Raw genomic sequence first — 17405 nt, forward strand, 5'->3', positions numbered from 1 at the left:
AGCGGAGAGTGTGGCAGTGTAGAGGGGGTCTCCCCGAACGCGTGTGTATGTCACAAGTGCTGGCATCGGCAGCCGTCTCCGGTCCAGTGTCCACTATTGTCTGAAAATGGCAGAAAAGGGCACTTTTCTGACCTCTGACCTCACTGGACGGCCCGCCACACTTTTTTTTACACCTCTCCCGCTTAGCGGAGAGTGTGGCAGTGTAGAGGGGGTCTCCCCGAACGCGTGTGTATGTCACAAGTGCTGGCATCGGCAGCCGTCTCCGGTCCAGTGTCCACTATTGTCTGAAAATGGCAGAAAAGGGCACTTTTCTGACCTCTGACCTCACTGGATGGTCCGCCACACTTTTTTTTACACCTCTCCCGCTTAGCGGAGAGTGTGGCAGTGTAGAGGGGGTCTCCCCGAACGCGTGTGTATGTCACAAGTGCTGGCATCGGCAGCCGTCTCCGGTCCAGTGTCCACTATTGTCTGAAAATGGCAGAAAAGGGCACTTTTCTGACCTCTGACCTCACTGGACGGCCCGCCACACTTTTTTTTACACCTCTCCCGCTTAGCGGAGAGTGTGGCAGTGTAGAGGGGGTCTCCCCGAACGCGTGTGTATGTCACAAGTGCTGGCATCGGCAGCCGTCTCCGGTCCAGTGTCCACTATTGTCTGAAAATGGCAGAAAAGGGCACTTTTCTGACCTCTGACCTCACTGGATGGTCCGCCACACTTTTTTTTACACCTCTCCCGCTTAGCGGAGAGTGTGGCAGTGTAGAGGGGGTCTCCCCGAACGCGTGTGTATGTCACAAGTGCTGGCATCGGCAGCCGTCCCCGGTCCAGTGTCCACTATTGTCTGAAAATGGCAGAAAAGGGCACTTTTCTGACCTCTGACCTCACTGGACGGCCCGCCACACTTTTTTTTACACCTCTCCCGCTTAGCGGAGAGTGTAGCAGTGTAGAGGGGGTCTCCCCGAACGCGTGTGTATGTCACAAGTGCTGGCATCGGCAGCCGTCTCCGGTCCAGTGTCCACTATTGTCTGAAAATGGCAGAAAAGGGCACTTTTCTGACCTCTGACCTCACTGGACGGTCCGCCACACTTTCTTTTACACCTCTCCCGCTTAGCGGAGAGTGTGGCAGTGTAGAGGGGGTCTCCCCGAACGCGTGTGTATGTCACAAGTGCTGGCATCGGCAGCCGTCTCCGGTCCAGTGTCCACTATTGTCTGAAAATGGCAGAAAAGGGCACTTTTCTGACCTCTGACCTCACTGGACGGCCCGCCACACTTTTTTTTACACCTCTCCCGCTTAGCGGAGAGTGTGGCGTTGTAGAGGGGGTCTTCCTGAATGCGTGTGTATGTCACAAGTGCTGGCATCGGCAGCCGTCTCCGGTCCAGTGTCCACTATTGTCTGAAAATGGTAGAAAAGGGCACTTTTCTGACCTCTGACCTCACTGGATGGTCCGCCACACTTTTTTTTACACCTCTCCCGCTTAGCGGAGAGTGTGGCAGTGTAGAGGGGGTCTCCCCGAACGCGTGTGTATGTCACAAGTGCTGGCATCGGCAGCCGTCTCCGGTCCAGTGTCCAATTTGTATAGGCTATGCAGTCCTTTGAACAGCATTTATCCATTTAGATAATGTTTTAATGTTTTAAAAAACGTTTTTGTCACACAGAAACATAATATGTGTTATATAGCTTCGTTTAAATGCTTAATTTATAGTTTTAATGTACAAATGAACCGTTTTTCAATGATTTTCAATGGTTTCTTTTTACTCTAGAGGGTACTCTTATTCTGAAGAGATCGTCAACCGGAAGTCTTATTTCTGCTCCGTTATTTCTGCTGACGGAACACAGCTGTTATTTCTGCTCACGGAACACAGCTGTGACCAGGCTCTTCTTTTCGCAGATGAGTGAGGCTAAGCAAAGCAAAGTTTGTTGTTTACCCAGGGTGTCGGACTAAGTACGAAACTTGTTTACAGCCGGACCCTGCATGGAAGCCTTGCTCAAGGGCTATTCAGCGGTGATTCATGATTGATGTGATGAATTGGGGAATCGAACTAGAGAGACCTTCCGGTATTAAGGCCGCCCCTCTAACCACTAGGCCACCGCTGGGACCGAGGTTAGGTGATGCGAGGTTAGTGACTGACAGACTCCCACACTGTAGGTGGCGGTAATGCACCTCTAGTGGCGGGAAGTAGTAGAAGGGGGTGGTTGTTGATATTTAGGCTTTATATTATTTATCGGTGCAAAATAAAAAAATAAGCTTCTTTTAAAACATCCTTGATTAAAAGATCAAAGCTGTTGGTGACTTAATGTGAGAAATAAAGAGGCTCGTTTATCCTACAAGAATCGCCGTTGTTTCTACAAGGTAAACAAACACTTTAGGAGCAGAACAGAGGAGGATTGTTGTCAACGCTTTGAACTCCTTTTACTTTCACTCTGCTGTTGTTTTCATAAAGTCATAGAGACTCTACGGTTATGTATGAGACCTTCATAAACATTATTATGTTATTAAGAGGTTTTCCACTGTAGAACAGCTTTACTTTGTCTGTGTAGCGCTAGCTGTAAGCTAAAGGAAGCTGTGTGTTATTCCACGTTTGATGTTCAAACACGTCAAATGTTCTCTTATCTCTTAAATATCCACACATGGACGTGAAAAAAACAGCGTGTAGAGTTGTTAGAGTTTAAATGTCACAATCAACTCTGTTTTGGGGCCGTTTGTAGCCTTGGATCATCAGTCGTGATGACATGACCGTCTTGGAGTCTTTTTTCCCCTCAAAATAGTCTTTGCACTTTTGCATTTACGGCCCGCACATCTATATAAACGTTCAAATCTCAAATATAAGGTGCTTACCCCATGGCCACGGATGTTACAATCATGTACGGGCCCTCAGAAGTACCCGTATGTTCCGTATTGTTCAATAAAAAGCATTTTAATCCGATTGGTGGGCATTTTCTCATTTAGTTATAATGTATCAGAGTGCAATACACCTCCCAACCGATAGGGTCGTGTAGTTGAAAGCATACGGAGAAAATGGCCACCAATCGGATTAAAATGCTTTTTATTGAATAATAAGGAATATACGGGTACCTCCGAGGGCCCGTACATAATTCTAACATCCGTGGCCATGGGTTAAGCACTTTATATTTTAAATGTGGACGTTTATGTAGATGTACTACTACGGACCCCAAATAAGGAAGTGCAAAGACTGTTTTGAAAAAACTCCAAGACCGTCTTGATCCACGGCTAAAGGAAGCTCATGTGTTGTTATTCCACGTTTGATGTTCAAACACGACAAATGTTCTCTTATCTCTTAAATATCCACACATGGACGTGGAAAATCACTTTGTAAAGTTGTGGAAGCATTCATTGATTTGTGAAAATGCAGCAAAGTAACGAAGAAAATATAAAACCACTATTTTATACCACATTATAGAGGGGCCTGACCTGGTACCAGTATACTGAGGATAGATACAAAGTTGACAAGTGTATATCAATACAGTTATCAAGCAACATTACTGTGGCACAGAGTGCTGCACTATGAGCTTGTAGATCTTTATATATATGTATATATATATATATATATATATATATATATATATATATATATATATATATATATATATATATATCTGTGCTGCACTATGAGCTTGTAGATCTTTATATATATATATATATATATAAAACTTATGTTGCTGATATCAGTGGCTCTCCCAAAATGATATGTATTTGGCCGCCGACCCCCATCTCAAAATGTTTTGTTCCTGGGACCCCCAGAAGCAAATATTTGAGTTACAAGTGCTGGCTTTAAAAATATATATACAGTATTCAAAGATTTGCACAAATTTTCAAGATTTTTCAAAAATAGAAGATTTACAAGCTCATAGCGCGGCACTCGGCGGCTTGTAGATTGCTTTTTTTTTTCAATAGCCAAAGAAATCTTAAAATGACACAGATGCGTTCCCTGTCTTAAAGGGTTAAAGCGGTTCCATTGGCTCAGTTCCAGATTTGAACCGGAAACACCAAACCCCTTCATAATGTGTTTCCGGTTCAAATCTGCAGCTGAGCAAATCAAATGAAGCTATGAGAAACTGACCCGGACCAAGAAATGGGAATGCCACCTTGAACTACGGTCATGCACAGTCAATTACATGAAGATACGGTTGAAAATGGGTGAAGTGCTTGTTTAAAGCCTATTGTGTAAACAATCGTTACTATCTGACCCTTTATTCCTTCTCCTACTGTCCTATAGGCTGCTCTAGCAAAGGGAGACATGGCTGAAAGGATTCCAGTCGATGCCAGTTTACCCCCCTGCCCTATGGATGTTACCTTTACACTTCAGGAGGATGACCCCAGTGTAGCGCTGTTCTCACTGGAGAGTGACAACTTTGTGTTTGTGGAGAACACACATCCCAACAAGATCTTAGAGGGCCTCAACAATCTACGACTCAAAAATGAGTTTTGTGACGTGATTCTCTGCTGTGAGGGACAGGAGTTCTCCTGTCATCGTAATGTACTAGCCTCCTTTAGCCCTTACTTTGAGGTAAACACACTAGCCTCCTTTAGCTCTTATTTTGAGGTAAACACACTAGCCTCCTTTAGCTCTTACTTTGAGGTAAACACTCTAGCCTCCTTTAGCCCTTACTTTGAGGTAAACACACATCCTCAACTTCACATGTCAAGATTTATTGACACGCGTTCTTAAGGAAATGGCATTCCTCTTTGGCTTTCATATGAACCGATAATAATCCAATCAATTCACTGTTAGTGTTGACACAATGTAAATAAGACATGAATGAACAATAAGCTCAAAACCAGCCATTCACCTTTTTCAACCTGCACAGGCAATGTTTACAACAGAGTGGATGGAGTCCCAACAGATAAGAGTAGCCATCAATGGAGTAGAACCTCAGATGATTGGCATGATGGTGAACTATGCCTACACTTCAAAGGTGCTCATCTCCACAGCAAATGTGCAGGTGATGTATTATCATGATAAACCTTATTCATTCTCTCCGTTTTGGACCTGCATCCGTGCTTTAAAACATATCAATTGTGTTTATTTGGTCTAGGCCCTGCTAGCAACAGCGAACTTGATGAATGTCATGGCTGTTCAGGAGGCCTGCTGTCATTACATGGAGCGTCACATGGATGAAAAGAACTGTGTTGGAATTCACTGCTTTGCTGAGGCCCATTCCTGTAAAAGGTTGCAGAAACAGAGCATGGATTATATTCTTGGACACTTCAACGTTGTCTACCAGCAGGTCAGAGGCAGTCTTTCTTGATCAGAACAAAAAATATAATTCCACACCGTTGAAATGTCTGCTGTAGTGTACCATAGGTGCAAAAACAACTCAAACCATTCTGATGTTGTCATGCTGAAATAAGCAACCTCTGAGTCACATTATATGGGTCATGAATGTTGATATTGTCATGTTGGAACGAAGTAAGGAACATCAGGCGTAGACGAGTGCACCTTTAGCGTGTTGCATATTTATTCAGAACCGCACACATACACCCGGCCCTTAATATCCGGGCTCTTAATACTTATCATTCCCCACCAGTAGGTGGTGATGTAGACTCACACAACAGCTCTGCCAACACAGATATAACACTGCAACCCTGCAGCTTCTGTCAACAAAACAAGTTGAGATTCTCACTCGGTGATTCATTCAGTGGCTCACAGTCACAGGAGGAGAAGGTGATCCAAACTCTCTGGGATAAAACCAAACGGAAACATTTTGTGTGCTATAAATGCACATTTAGTTGTGTAACATAATTGGCAATTACGTGATTAGGGATAATTGGAAACTCAAAATCCAATTAGATCGTTATATCGAACAAGCCTAGTGACTCACAGTATGAGATGGGTCCACCCAAGCTGATCAAATGTTCAAGTCATTGACCTGTCACCACCACAACTGACCCAACATCAATTAGTCATATTAACTCATAAATACCGGGAAAGCATCTGTGTCATTTTAGATTTTAGCTATATATATAGCACATTAGTTTCGCTATTAAAAAATAGCAGATTTACAAGTTCATAGCGCGTCACTTTGTGCCGTGCTACGAGCTTGTAGATCTGCTATTTTGTTTTTATCTTGAAAATGTGTGCAAATCTTTGAATAGATTTTTTAAAGCAAACATTTTTTACTCAAATCTCTGCTTCTGGGGATCCCTGGAACAAAATATTTTCAGATGGGGGTCGGCGGCCAAATACATATAATTTTGGGGGTCCTTGACATGAAAAGGTTTGAGCACCACTGATATAGCGTCATACGTTTTTCAGAAAACTGTTTCATTGATTGATTTAGAAGACATTTGTGGAATCGGCCTCAGGTCTTGATGGGTTAATATTAACAAGCTATTGTACTGTCACTTGTCCTTTTCACCAAACAAGCCTGTCAGGGGCTCAGGAGGTAGAGTGGTCGACAGGGAATCGGAAGGTTCCCGGTTTGATTTCCACCCAGCTGCCCCTGGGCTAGTGCCAAAGTGTCCTTGAGCAAGACACTGGACCCTATCTGCTCACCGATAAGCAGGTTGGTGGTTTCCTCTGTCGTCGGTTTGTGAATGTTTGTGTGAATATACTGCACATTATAAAGTGCTTTTTGCATAAAGGTGGTATATAAATCCATCATTTAACATTTGCCAGTGCGCACTTGAGAGGAGAAAAGGTTACTTCAGGAAGTATGGGAACAGGGTCGTAATCTAACAACTAGTCTACTGTATTGCTTCTGCCCCTAGGAAGAGTTCCCCTCTCTCTCTGTGGACAAACTGACAGAGATTCTTTCCATGGATGATCTCCGGGTATCCAAGGAGGAGATGGTGTTTGAGGCTGCCATGTTGTGGTTAAACAAGTGTCCTACTCACAGGCAGAGCTTTGAAAAGGTCAGTCACTTCTCACTCTTTCACCTGGTTTTAATTATTTTTTCCTAAATGTTTTTACCCCACGACTTTTGTAACCCATTTCTTTCACCCAGTGCCAATTGTTTAAGCTTGTAATCCTGGGTGCTACTCTCCCTCTGCCAGCCTGGGGAGAGCCCCGAACTGAGCTCATGCTTCCTTCAATGCATGAGGAGTGAGCAGGCCGCTTCTTATCACCTGACAGGGGGGAGTTTCCCCGGTAGGACGTAGCGCGTGGAAGGAACATGTTATTCCCACCAGTTCCTTTCCCCTCCATCAGGCGCCCCGGCTGACCAGGGGGAGGCAGCATAGAGACCAGGATTACTGCATGTTTTTTGTGAGGGTACCTACCCTAGGGGACACAGGGAGAACATGCAAACTCCACACAGAAAGGCCCTTTTCACCTGGTTTTCTACAGAGACCATGGAGAAGTCAAAGGAGTCTACTAAAACTAACTTAAATGGATGGCATCATGCTGTTCATTGTGCATTTAGTTTTCAGGCCAGAAGCTCCCCGCTTGCATATAATTCATATTATGTCTGTTTCAGTTTTCCCTGTGTCCCTACTATTCCAACGATGCATTTCTAGGGCAAGCATCTGCCTGTCACACCCAGGTCTATGGCTGCCATTACATCAACCTCATTTCATGTTCATATTTGCTCAATATTGACATTTTTCCATTAACAGCTTAAAAGGACAATGTCACAACCACTTGGCATTGTAGCTAAAAACCAGGAAGTAAGGGATGCTATGATAGAAAACCTGCAGGGGAACTCGAGGTTGGTGAATGCTCCTCTAAGAAGAATATACATGAGAGGTTGTATTTAGGGGTGAATCGGTTGATAGATCATCAGATGATTAATCACATCTAATGTTATTGATCTGCAATAATCATCAGTTAATGATGATGATCAAGGCCTCTAGTTTAAAGGCAGCAAACTGTCACCCTCTACTGACAGCTATCTAACCCAGTGCAGTGTTTTGTCCCAATTCAATGCAAGAAACTTAACAACAGTATTGTGACTCTAAACAGTATTGTGACTCAGCAGTATTCTTACAATGTTTGACTAATGACAGACATACAGTACCTAACTGTCCCCATTCATCTTTATTTGGAGAACCACATACAGTAGACTGTCTAGGGTGCACCTAATGGTGATATAAAATACAATAACAGCCAGTGTTCTCGTGGCGGGCTGTTCCTTTTCATTATGCCCACCTTTTTACTCTTGCTAGCACCAGTTACACATAGATGAATTGAGTAATAGACAGATCAATAAATTATCAAATGAGTTTCAGCTGTAGTTGTATTACTCCTAATGTTCTATCTAACTGCATGCGTGGCATCTACATGGTACTTGCTTTTGGTACGCGTCTTTGTGCAGTCCATACTTGTGTCTGTTGCTAATCTCAGGGATATCCTAGGGAGAGCAAGGAAGAGTTTTGGGGGGTGCAGCATAAGGAAACCTTCCACGGCTGTCAGACATTTAGATTATTGGTTCTCAATGTGGGGTCCGGGGACCCCCAGTGGTCCTTGGGGAGGTTCCGGGGGGTCCCCAGCAAAATTAGTTGATACAGCATCACAATAATGTTAACCACTTATATGTTGGCTATTCAAAAATAGCAGATATGCAAGCTTGTAGATCTGCTATTTTTTTTACAACATTTGGGGGGGAAAAACACAAATCTTCTCTTCTGCGAGTCCCTGGCACAAAACCTTTTCAGATGGGGTTCCGCGGCCAAATACATATCAATTTGGGGGTCCTTGACACGAAGTCTGAGAACCACTGATTTAGATCTCCATAAATCTGGAGGATTAAACGCCACACCACTGTTGTTGCACACCACAGGAGCAGCTTGCTTCAGGCAGTTGTGTAATTATAAAAATATGAATATTGGTCATACTTCCTAAACATATACAGTAGGATCCAAAAAGTACAGTATTAAATTGTGCCATATGTACACGTTTGATTCCTCACCTTGTCTTGAGGCAGATGTAGAGATTTGAAAGCAATGTTTAATGTTGTTCAGCCCATATCCAGTTGGGCTAGCAAATAATGAGTGTTCTCTTTATTCTTGAAGGTACTAGAGCATATCCGTCTGCCTCTTATCAGCCCCTCCTACCTCCACGATGTGATTGAGTGTGTGGATGTGGTGAAAGAATCCCAGGGCTGTCAGAGGCTCATCTCTGAGGCCAAGAACCAGGATCTGCTGCCCTACTGCCCTAGAGCTCAACCACGCAGGGCCACAGGTACCCTGCCTCACACACGCATGCATGTTGTACACATGGTGGAACAAATACATCAGGTTTCTTTTTGGGGATTTCCAGTGATGACACAAATTCGCAAATATATTAACATAGCTGACAATAAAAATCATTAACATTCTAATTTTTTCCCCCTGTGTGGCATTTTGGGATTTCCAAGAGTTTAGTTCATATTGATTTTACAGTTCAAGCTTAGATTTTGATTTTGAACTTTGAGCTTTATACGTAGTTTTACTTAAAGGTAGGGTAAGTGATTTACTTTGATTAAAATACATGTTAAATAGCTCTATATTCTGATAGTACTCATTGCTATAGAGTGTTTGTTCTGTAAAAGGAGTCTCCCATGTCTCTCCAGCTCTTTATTAAACAGAAAATGCATCTCACTCTCCTGATTGCCTTTAATCTCTCAAGAACAGATTCTGACCTGCGGTGGAATCTGTCGGAGCGGTTCGTCATAACGTGTGCTCATTGGCTACAAGTGGGCGTGCCTTCAGATCAGGAAGGAGGCCGCGCTTTACCCAATCAAATGTAGTGGGCGGGATTCACGTGTCCGTCCACCCTCCCCCCCTCGAAACTAGCCGAAACTAATTTAACAATAGCGTCCTCGGAGCGGACAAAACCACGGAAAGATATTCACATTTTAAATTACTCTTTCATCATAGAAACAAGTGGGCTTATAACCAAAACCATCCATGTTCTCTGGGAGAAGTGGTGTTAGTGTTCCGTGTAGAAATATTGTTAGTGGGAATGAAAACGTAGCCGCACCAACCGGAAGTGATGCGCTATAGGCAGACATGAAACCGGTGTTTCCCTGTGCACTTGTCTAACATTATCCTCCTGCCAGACTCCACAGACAATATCAGAAACAGGGGTCGCTGTTTTTCATTTTCTGTGGGGTCTGGCTACGCGAGACTAGATTGCCTTAAATGTTGTCACGCACCTGAAAATGCACTATATTCTGTTTACTAAAGAGCTGGAGAGACCCCTGACCTAACAAACGCTCTGTAGCAATGATTACTCTCAGAATATAGTACTTTAACCTTTTAACAAAAAAAAATACCCAAAAATATCACTTACCCTACCTTTAACTATAAGGCGCAGCATTATTATTATTGTTTTCTCTTTGAGCTCTTAAATCCATTCTGGTTCTCTGCCACTCCCCCCACCCCTTTTCCCCTGCTTTTTGAAGTGATAGTGATGGTGGCGGGACGGGATGACAAGGGGATCCTTCGCAGCGCTGAGAGCTTTGATCCCATGTCCAGTCAATTCGAGACTCTGGCGAGTCTGCCCTTCGCTATACACAGGCATGGTCTGATTGTGTCAGGTGAGTGGTACCATCACAGTCACCTGGGGTAGAGAGACCAATCAATTTAGAACCTATAACAGATCCTACTCTGTTTTTGGGGGGGGGGGGGGGGGGCGGTAGTGGCTCAGAAGGTGGTGCGGCCGTCTAGGAACCGAAAGGTTCCCGGTTCGATCGCAGGCTCTTCCTGGCTTTGTGTTGAAGTATCTTTGAGCAAAGACACTGAACCCCCATCTGCTCCATCCACCCATCCATCTTATCCGCTTATCCAGAGTCAAGTTGCGGAGGCACTTCCTAGCATGCTTGGAAAACCTCCCTGGGGAGGTAACCAGGTTGAATGTAACACACATTGTAAAGCACTTTGAATAAAGGTGCTGTAGAAATGCATTGTTTACCATTTGCCGTTGAAATGGAAAGGCAGTTGAAATTCTTGAAGGGTATCATTGCGATGGTTCATTTTTCAAGTCATTAAAACTATAACCACTTCTTAAAGGTGTGGTAGACAACTTGGGCGTAATAGGCTCTATGCACAGCAGCCATATTGGAAAGAAATTGGGCCGCTTCTTACTTCCTTCACAGGTGTTACCAATGATACTAATGAAGGCTCTGTTCCATTCTAGGCAGGGTGCTGATATCGTGCATGTTGGCTCACTAGAAACACTCCATTTTGGTTCCCAAATGGCCCCTTATGGTGGGTGTGTAGAGTTATGGGGGTCCTTGAAAATAAGACAACCACTATGCCACACTAAATGGAACAGAGCCTTAATTGGTAACACCTGTGAAGGAAGTAAGGAAGGGGCCCAATTCATTCCCAATATGGCTGCTGTGCATAGAGCCAATTAGCACCAGTCATAATAGGTTAGCCACGATACAATGTTACTTTGTCAGTTTCCACTGAAATCTGTCTTGTGACACTGCAGCCCCATATTGCAGCACATAATACACACAGTTGACATAATGCCACCAACACTGTCATTCAATACTGTCTGGATGCAAACGTACTACCATGCCTAGCTCTCTTTTTGCAGGCTCCAGACATTTGGCAGAAACTGGCTTGTCCGGGGGGAGAAGCTCTTTAGCGGTCTTGACAGTGGCCTTATGGCTGTGTAGCCACTTTCCATGTGGCATCATCTGAAACAGTCTGTGGTTGGGGTGAAGCTTTGCTGGAGGGAAGTTCACATCCATCAGCTGTCCTCACGAGTCACGACCCTTTGTTTTTCCATGCAGCTGAGCGAATGGTGAATTATCCCTCTCCACCATCCTTCACCTCCTTCCTACCATGTCCATCCCTTCCTCATCTCACAATCTCCACCCTCTCTCCTCCTATCTCCCTCTCCATTTACTAACTAGAGGTGTGGATATTAATCAATTCTAAGATGCATGGGTGATTCTGCATCGATGCAGTGACATTACATAATCACTTATAGCCTGCTTACGCTTATTGTTGATTTGATGGTTTGATGGTTTACTTCCGAATGTTGCATTGAACTGTGATGCTGTGTTAAAGGGATATTTCACCCCAACATGACTTTTTTCCTATTGATTAGTCACCCCATAGAGACTAGAATTCATGGATATTTTTGAGCGGTGTAGCCGCTCCTATAAGTGGGTTTGGGAGCCATCCGTGGCGAAAGTATTTCTTTCCGTCGCGAAAATGTGTCTTTCGCTGTACTGTGATTGGCTGATTGGCTTTGCTGTACTGTGATTGGCTAGCGAGACGCATGATGAAATTAATAACCTATAAATAGCACCACTCACTTAAAAAAAAATACTTTTTTTTTTTAAGTGAGCTTCCATATCACTGTGATGACCACTGTTGTTTTTAAATAACACCGCTCACTTCACACTGGGTGTGATCTTTTAGTTTTTGTTGCATTCCTAAGCCAATAATTTGATGAACAGCGAACCGGTAGGCAGCGGTTCCGGTAAAAAATATGTTATGAGCTAGTAGGTCTGCTATGGAAAGCCATCACGTCTCCCCTCACGTTCCAAGGCAGACGAAGCGGCACGGGTCCATTTGGTTACATTAACACTGAGGTTTTTACTGTGCACTCATAGTTTGTGAAGAGCCCTTGTCTTATACTGTAGCTACTGACCTTAGTTTTGTATATTACAGGCAGCACAGTTGTAAAGATGTAATGCACTCACTGCAGAAGGATCATATTAAAGCACTTTGTAAATGAAAAAGCAGTTCATAATATGTATTTGACTGCTTGTATCAACTGATGAAAGAGCAGCCATTAGCGATAACATTGAGATGCATTGTGGAATTGAATCGTTAACAGGCAAATCGTAGTTGAATCAAATCCTGAGGCCAAAGAAGATTCACTCCTCTGTTACTAACATGCATGCATTAATTCATGTCTCATCAGTGCAATAAATAACAAAAAATTCAGGGACCTCTCCAGAGTTTTTATGCCTTCTAATTTTGCAGGCTTCCATGGATTGTGATTGCAGACCCTCCTCAACTAAACTTTATTGTCACAGGTTTACAGGTGTTAAAAAAGTGGGTGACATTCTTTGTCATTCAAACTCCAGCTGTTTCAGTTTCAAGAAAGGTCTGTACAAAAGTGATCTCTCAAGAACAGATTCTGCTCTGCGTTTGAATCTGTCGGGGGGGTTTGTCATATCGCGTACGCACTGGCCTACAAGTGGGCGTGCCTTCAGATCAGGAAGCAGGCCGCGCTTTACCCAATCAAATGTAGTGGCCGGGATTTACGTGTCTGCCGATCCTTCCCCACTAGAAACAAACCGAAACTCATTTAACAATAGCGTCCTCAGAGCAGACAAAACCACGGAAAGATATTCACATTTTAACTTGCTCTTTCATCATAGAAACAAGTGGGCTTATAACCAAAACGATCCATGTTCTCTGGGAGAAGTGGTGTTAGTGTTCCGTGTAGAAATATTGTCAGTGGGAATGAAAACATAGTCACACCACCGGAAGTGAAAGGCTGAAGGCAGACCAAAACCCCGGTTTCCTTGCGTACGTATGCTACGTCGACTTCCTCCCAGAGCCAAGTGAGATAGTAAAAAACAGCAGTGGGCGCTTTTTTTCCTTTTGATTTGGCGATGGGTTCCCAGATTGGTACAAAAGAGACGGAAAGAAACAGAAAAACAGGTCACTATGACAGGTCACTATGAGAAATGTAAATACCGTATACATAAGGTGCTATGATATATATCGTTGTGAACGCATCGTCCGATTGACTGTACATTTGAATCACACATTTGTGCCACAAATGCTACAATTGTCACTGTTGCAGAAACATATTTTTCACCAAATTAGGTGCAAATGAATTCAGGTGTTGTGAAAAAGAGTGTCAAACAGGGTTTCGATATACCATACTGTTTGCCTGTAATTGACTTCCAAAAAAACATTAGTGAGAGGGGTCTATTTCTTAAAAACATGAACAACATCCAATCAACCCTAAACTAGAGAATTGCATGTTGAGGAGACTATAGTGCACCACCAAAAGCACTTTCACTTCTGTCCATATAGTGGACACCACAAATGCAAAACATTACACTATGCCATATAAATGATATATCCCCCACAGCTTCCTCGGGTCCTGAATCTCCTGATGGCTGCAACCCACGACACTCAGCCTGGTGGAGACATGCTCCTCAGACTGCCCCTTTATTGTTGTTACTGTTGCTTGTATATCTCTCGATCTGCTTTCCCTCCGTCACGGTTTAGGCAGATGGCTGCCCATTGCCCACCTTAGGGCCTGGTTTTGGACAAATTCAGATCTCTGCCATGTGTCTTAAGATAACTTGTTGTGATTTGGAACTATAATCAAATTGATTGAATTGAACCAAATTCATAGCTCAGAGGGTGCTGTCTACTGCAGCTGATGCTGAAATTGGTGTATAGCCCACCTGGCAAATTATGACACAACACGCTAGACCTATTTTGGTGAATTTCTTGGCTTGATAAGTGAACCATCAAAGTAATGAACATGTATGAATGGGTTGTGGTGACATCATATTGGGTATCAGTGAAGACCTTTCGAGTTGTCATCTTTAATGGCAATGTGTCTTTAGTTCTGAACAATGTATTTCTTTCATCGTGGTTTCAATCGTGGAATAACTTGTTTTAATTCTCTTCTACTCCCACCATAGGCTCTACTCTGTATTTGGTTGGAGGAGAATTCTCTGATGGTTCAACCAGTAAAGACATGTGGCGCTATGACCCTTCCCATGACTCATGGTTGAAGATGGCTCCCATGAATGCGGCACGCTATGATTTCGGTACGACTGTCAAAACTATGGAATTCAATTCAACTTTGTTTTGTAATAACCCCTATGGGTTTTTGCCTTGGGTTACCCAAGGCTCATTATGGCCACGGTAATGAATTCTAATGATCAGGTTTATTTTTATTTTTTATTTTTTTCCCTTGTACATCCCCACATAGGTCTGGTGATGCTGAATAGCTATGTGTATGCAGTGGGTGGTTGGAATGAAGAGACGTGTGTGAACTCAGTGGAACAGTACGACCCCGATGCCAACACCTGGCAGCTCATGGAGTCTGTTGGCATGCCAGAAGAATTCTGCATTCACGCTGTGGTCGCACTAGATGGACTGATCTACGTTATAGGTATGGAACTTTGACATCTTTATTGACAATGAAATGACAAATGTACAAAAAATAGATGCCATGCTCCACCATTATCGAAAGGATAAAATGCAAGAAAGTTTCATTTCAAAAGATGTATGTTGATTGTGTGCTGATGAATGAATGAGTGAGTTAGTGTGCATCAATGTGTATATGCGCAGGTTTGCCACACACAATGGGAGGGAATTACTTAGGATGTGCAAAAAACAATACAACACCTCCACTTAAATAACATAAATAAAAGTTATTACAGATTGATGTGCCTGCAGGTTCAAGCTGCTGGGTTTCATGAGGTTGTGTTTTATTTTTATGTAATGTACGTATTAATAACACCCACTGCTCCTAATAGTTAGGATCGGTAAATGTATCAATATCATCCACTGCTCCTAATAGTTAGGATGGGTCAAATGCAGAGAAGAGATTTCATGTATTTGCAAATATATGTAGTGATACAAATACCCCAAAGGAGTGGGGACTGAATTATTATCTAATTATCATGACTTATTCTACCTTTTCCTGTTGACAATGAATAATCTGTTGCCATGTGTCTTCCTGGGCAGAGGATGGTTCTATCACACAGCCGACCCATATGTACAACTACAACCCTAACACGTGTGTATGGACGCAAGTCGCTCCTATGCAAGTCCCACGTTCTGGTTCAGCTTCGTGTTCTCTTGAAGGAAAGATCTACATAATAGGTATCATACCTGTTCTCAATGACTCTTAATTCCTTAACAGACACTTCAACTTCACTGTAGCTTAGCCACATAGTAGAGCTCACCTACAGTCACTATCCTGTTCATTCCTTTTTTATCTCTAGGTGGCAAGGATTCGGCAATATTCATGAACCAGGTGGAGTGCTACAGCCCCAAAACCAACCAGTGGACCAGGTGTTCCCCCATGAAAAAGCAACGATGCCATCCTGGCATAGCTGTGGTGGATGGAAAGATCTACGTACTAGGAGGGTTGGAGGGCAAAGGCAGGTGAGATGATGCTGCTTCATGAAGTTGTGAACATTTTCTACGGTGCAGACCTGCCCCCAGTAGCGATCGTCCAATGCCAGCATAGCAACCATTGCTAAGCTGCCATCTGGAGTCAAGTCAACATAACCTAGCCCTAACAGAACATAATTAGCAGCATTCATAGCAAGAACATTTATGCCATAATAGCACTATGGTGAAACGTTGCAAGTAGTCTAAATGCAGTCTATCTGTCACTCATAACTATACTATCAAATGGTCAGGGTGCAAAAGCCAGGAAATAAGACGAATCTGCCAGAGCTAGGCTAGCCATGCCAGGGTAAGGGTGCAATGCATACCGGCACATACATGTTTTGTCTAGTTCTCAAATCTGTCATATGACTTTTTGCTTTTCAGCAGCACAAATCGATCATACAGTAACCACTGGCGATTGCAGACTGTGTCTGTAAATTAGGCTATTTGTCGAGTTGAATTCCCGAGGAGGCAGACCATTACATTTGCAAAATAAAAGTTCAATAAGCGCCCATTGCAAATATATTCGTCCCATTGCCCAAGCCTAGTTCTCACTAGACATTTCTCTCATGGCTATTGGTCTCTCATCATACAGGTATCTCCATACCATCGAGCGGTACTGTGAAGACAGGAACATGTGGGAAATTGTGGGGGAGATGCCCGCCGGTCGCAGTTGTTTCAGCTGTGCGTCCCTCAGGCTGAAGAAGGATGGACATGCAGTCAGCCAATCTGCCACAGCTGATGGCGTACCTGTGAACTGAGGGGAAGATGAAGAAATATCTTCATCATAAGTTGCTAAGAGACATTTAAGACAGTGGTTCATAACTGCTGAAGGATGATGGTGGCACAGGGGGCTTGTCAGTCTATTATTCACGTTGAATAATCCCAGTTTTAATGTGCGGGCACATGTTGTAACTAGCTCTATTAGAATCTAATTCATGCTGCAAAACCGTCATGTCAACCAAGCACCGTTGTTGCTGGGAAACATAGTTTTTGTTATTCTTCTTCCTTAAACATGTCTGGTTCTTACAAATTGTAAAGTCGGTTACCAAACTGAGCAAATGAGTTCAAAGTCTCAGCTGCCCCTTATTGACATTCTTCCCTCATCAGAAATTAAAGGTGTTAAATAGCTCTATATTCTGATAGTACTCATTGCTATCAAGTGTTTGTTCAGGAACAGAAGTCTCCATGTCTCTCCAGTTCTTTATTGAACAGAAAATGCATTTGCAGGTCAGGATACCAATTTTATCCAATCAGGATACTGATGAAACAAGTGAAATTGGAAGTGATGACACAAAGAAATGAGCAGACAGCATTTGGAACTGGAACATTATAAAAAT

At 43.3% G+C, this 17405-nt stretch overlaps 1 protein-coding gene across 2 annotated transcripts; it reads left to right on the forward strand.

The window, feature by feature from the left end:
* Positions 1 to 2016: 2016 nt before the first annotated feature.
* LOC311038241 (kelch-like protein 23) lies at positions 2017 to 16826 on the forward strand (the record flags this gene model as incomplete). 2 transcript variants are annotated; one of them, XM_084047637.1, is made up of 12 exons in its annotated part: positions 2017 to 2112; positions 4232 to 4522; positions 4824 to 4958; positions 5052 to 5243; positions 6727 to 6870; positions 8968 to 9136; positions 10341 to 10475; positions 14580 to 14708; positions 14873 to 15055; positions 15634 to 15771; positions 15894 to 16056; positions 16661 to 16826. In XM_084047637.1, exons 2-12 carry the CDS (start codon positions 4253 to 4255, stop codon positions 16824 to 16826), a joined length of 1824 nt encoding a protein of 607 aa, XP_083903763.1. In that variant the 5' UTR covers positions 2017 to 2112; positions 4232 to 4252. The 2 variants fall into 2 exon arrangements, with proteins under 2 accessions (XP_083903763.1, XP_083903762.1); XM_084047636.1 differs by lacking the exon at positions 2017 to 2112 and adding an exon at positions 2226 to 2346.
* Positions 16827 to 17405: the final 579 nt, after the last annotated feature.

This window comes from Gymnoscopelus microlampas (genome assembly GCF_963454915.1).
Source record: "Gymnoscopelus microlampas genome assembly, chromosome: 21".
Lineage (NCBI taxonomy): Eukaryota > Metazoa > Chordata > Actinopteri > Myctophiformes > Myctophidae > Gymnoscopelus > Gymnoscopelus microlampas.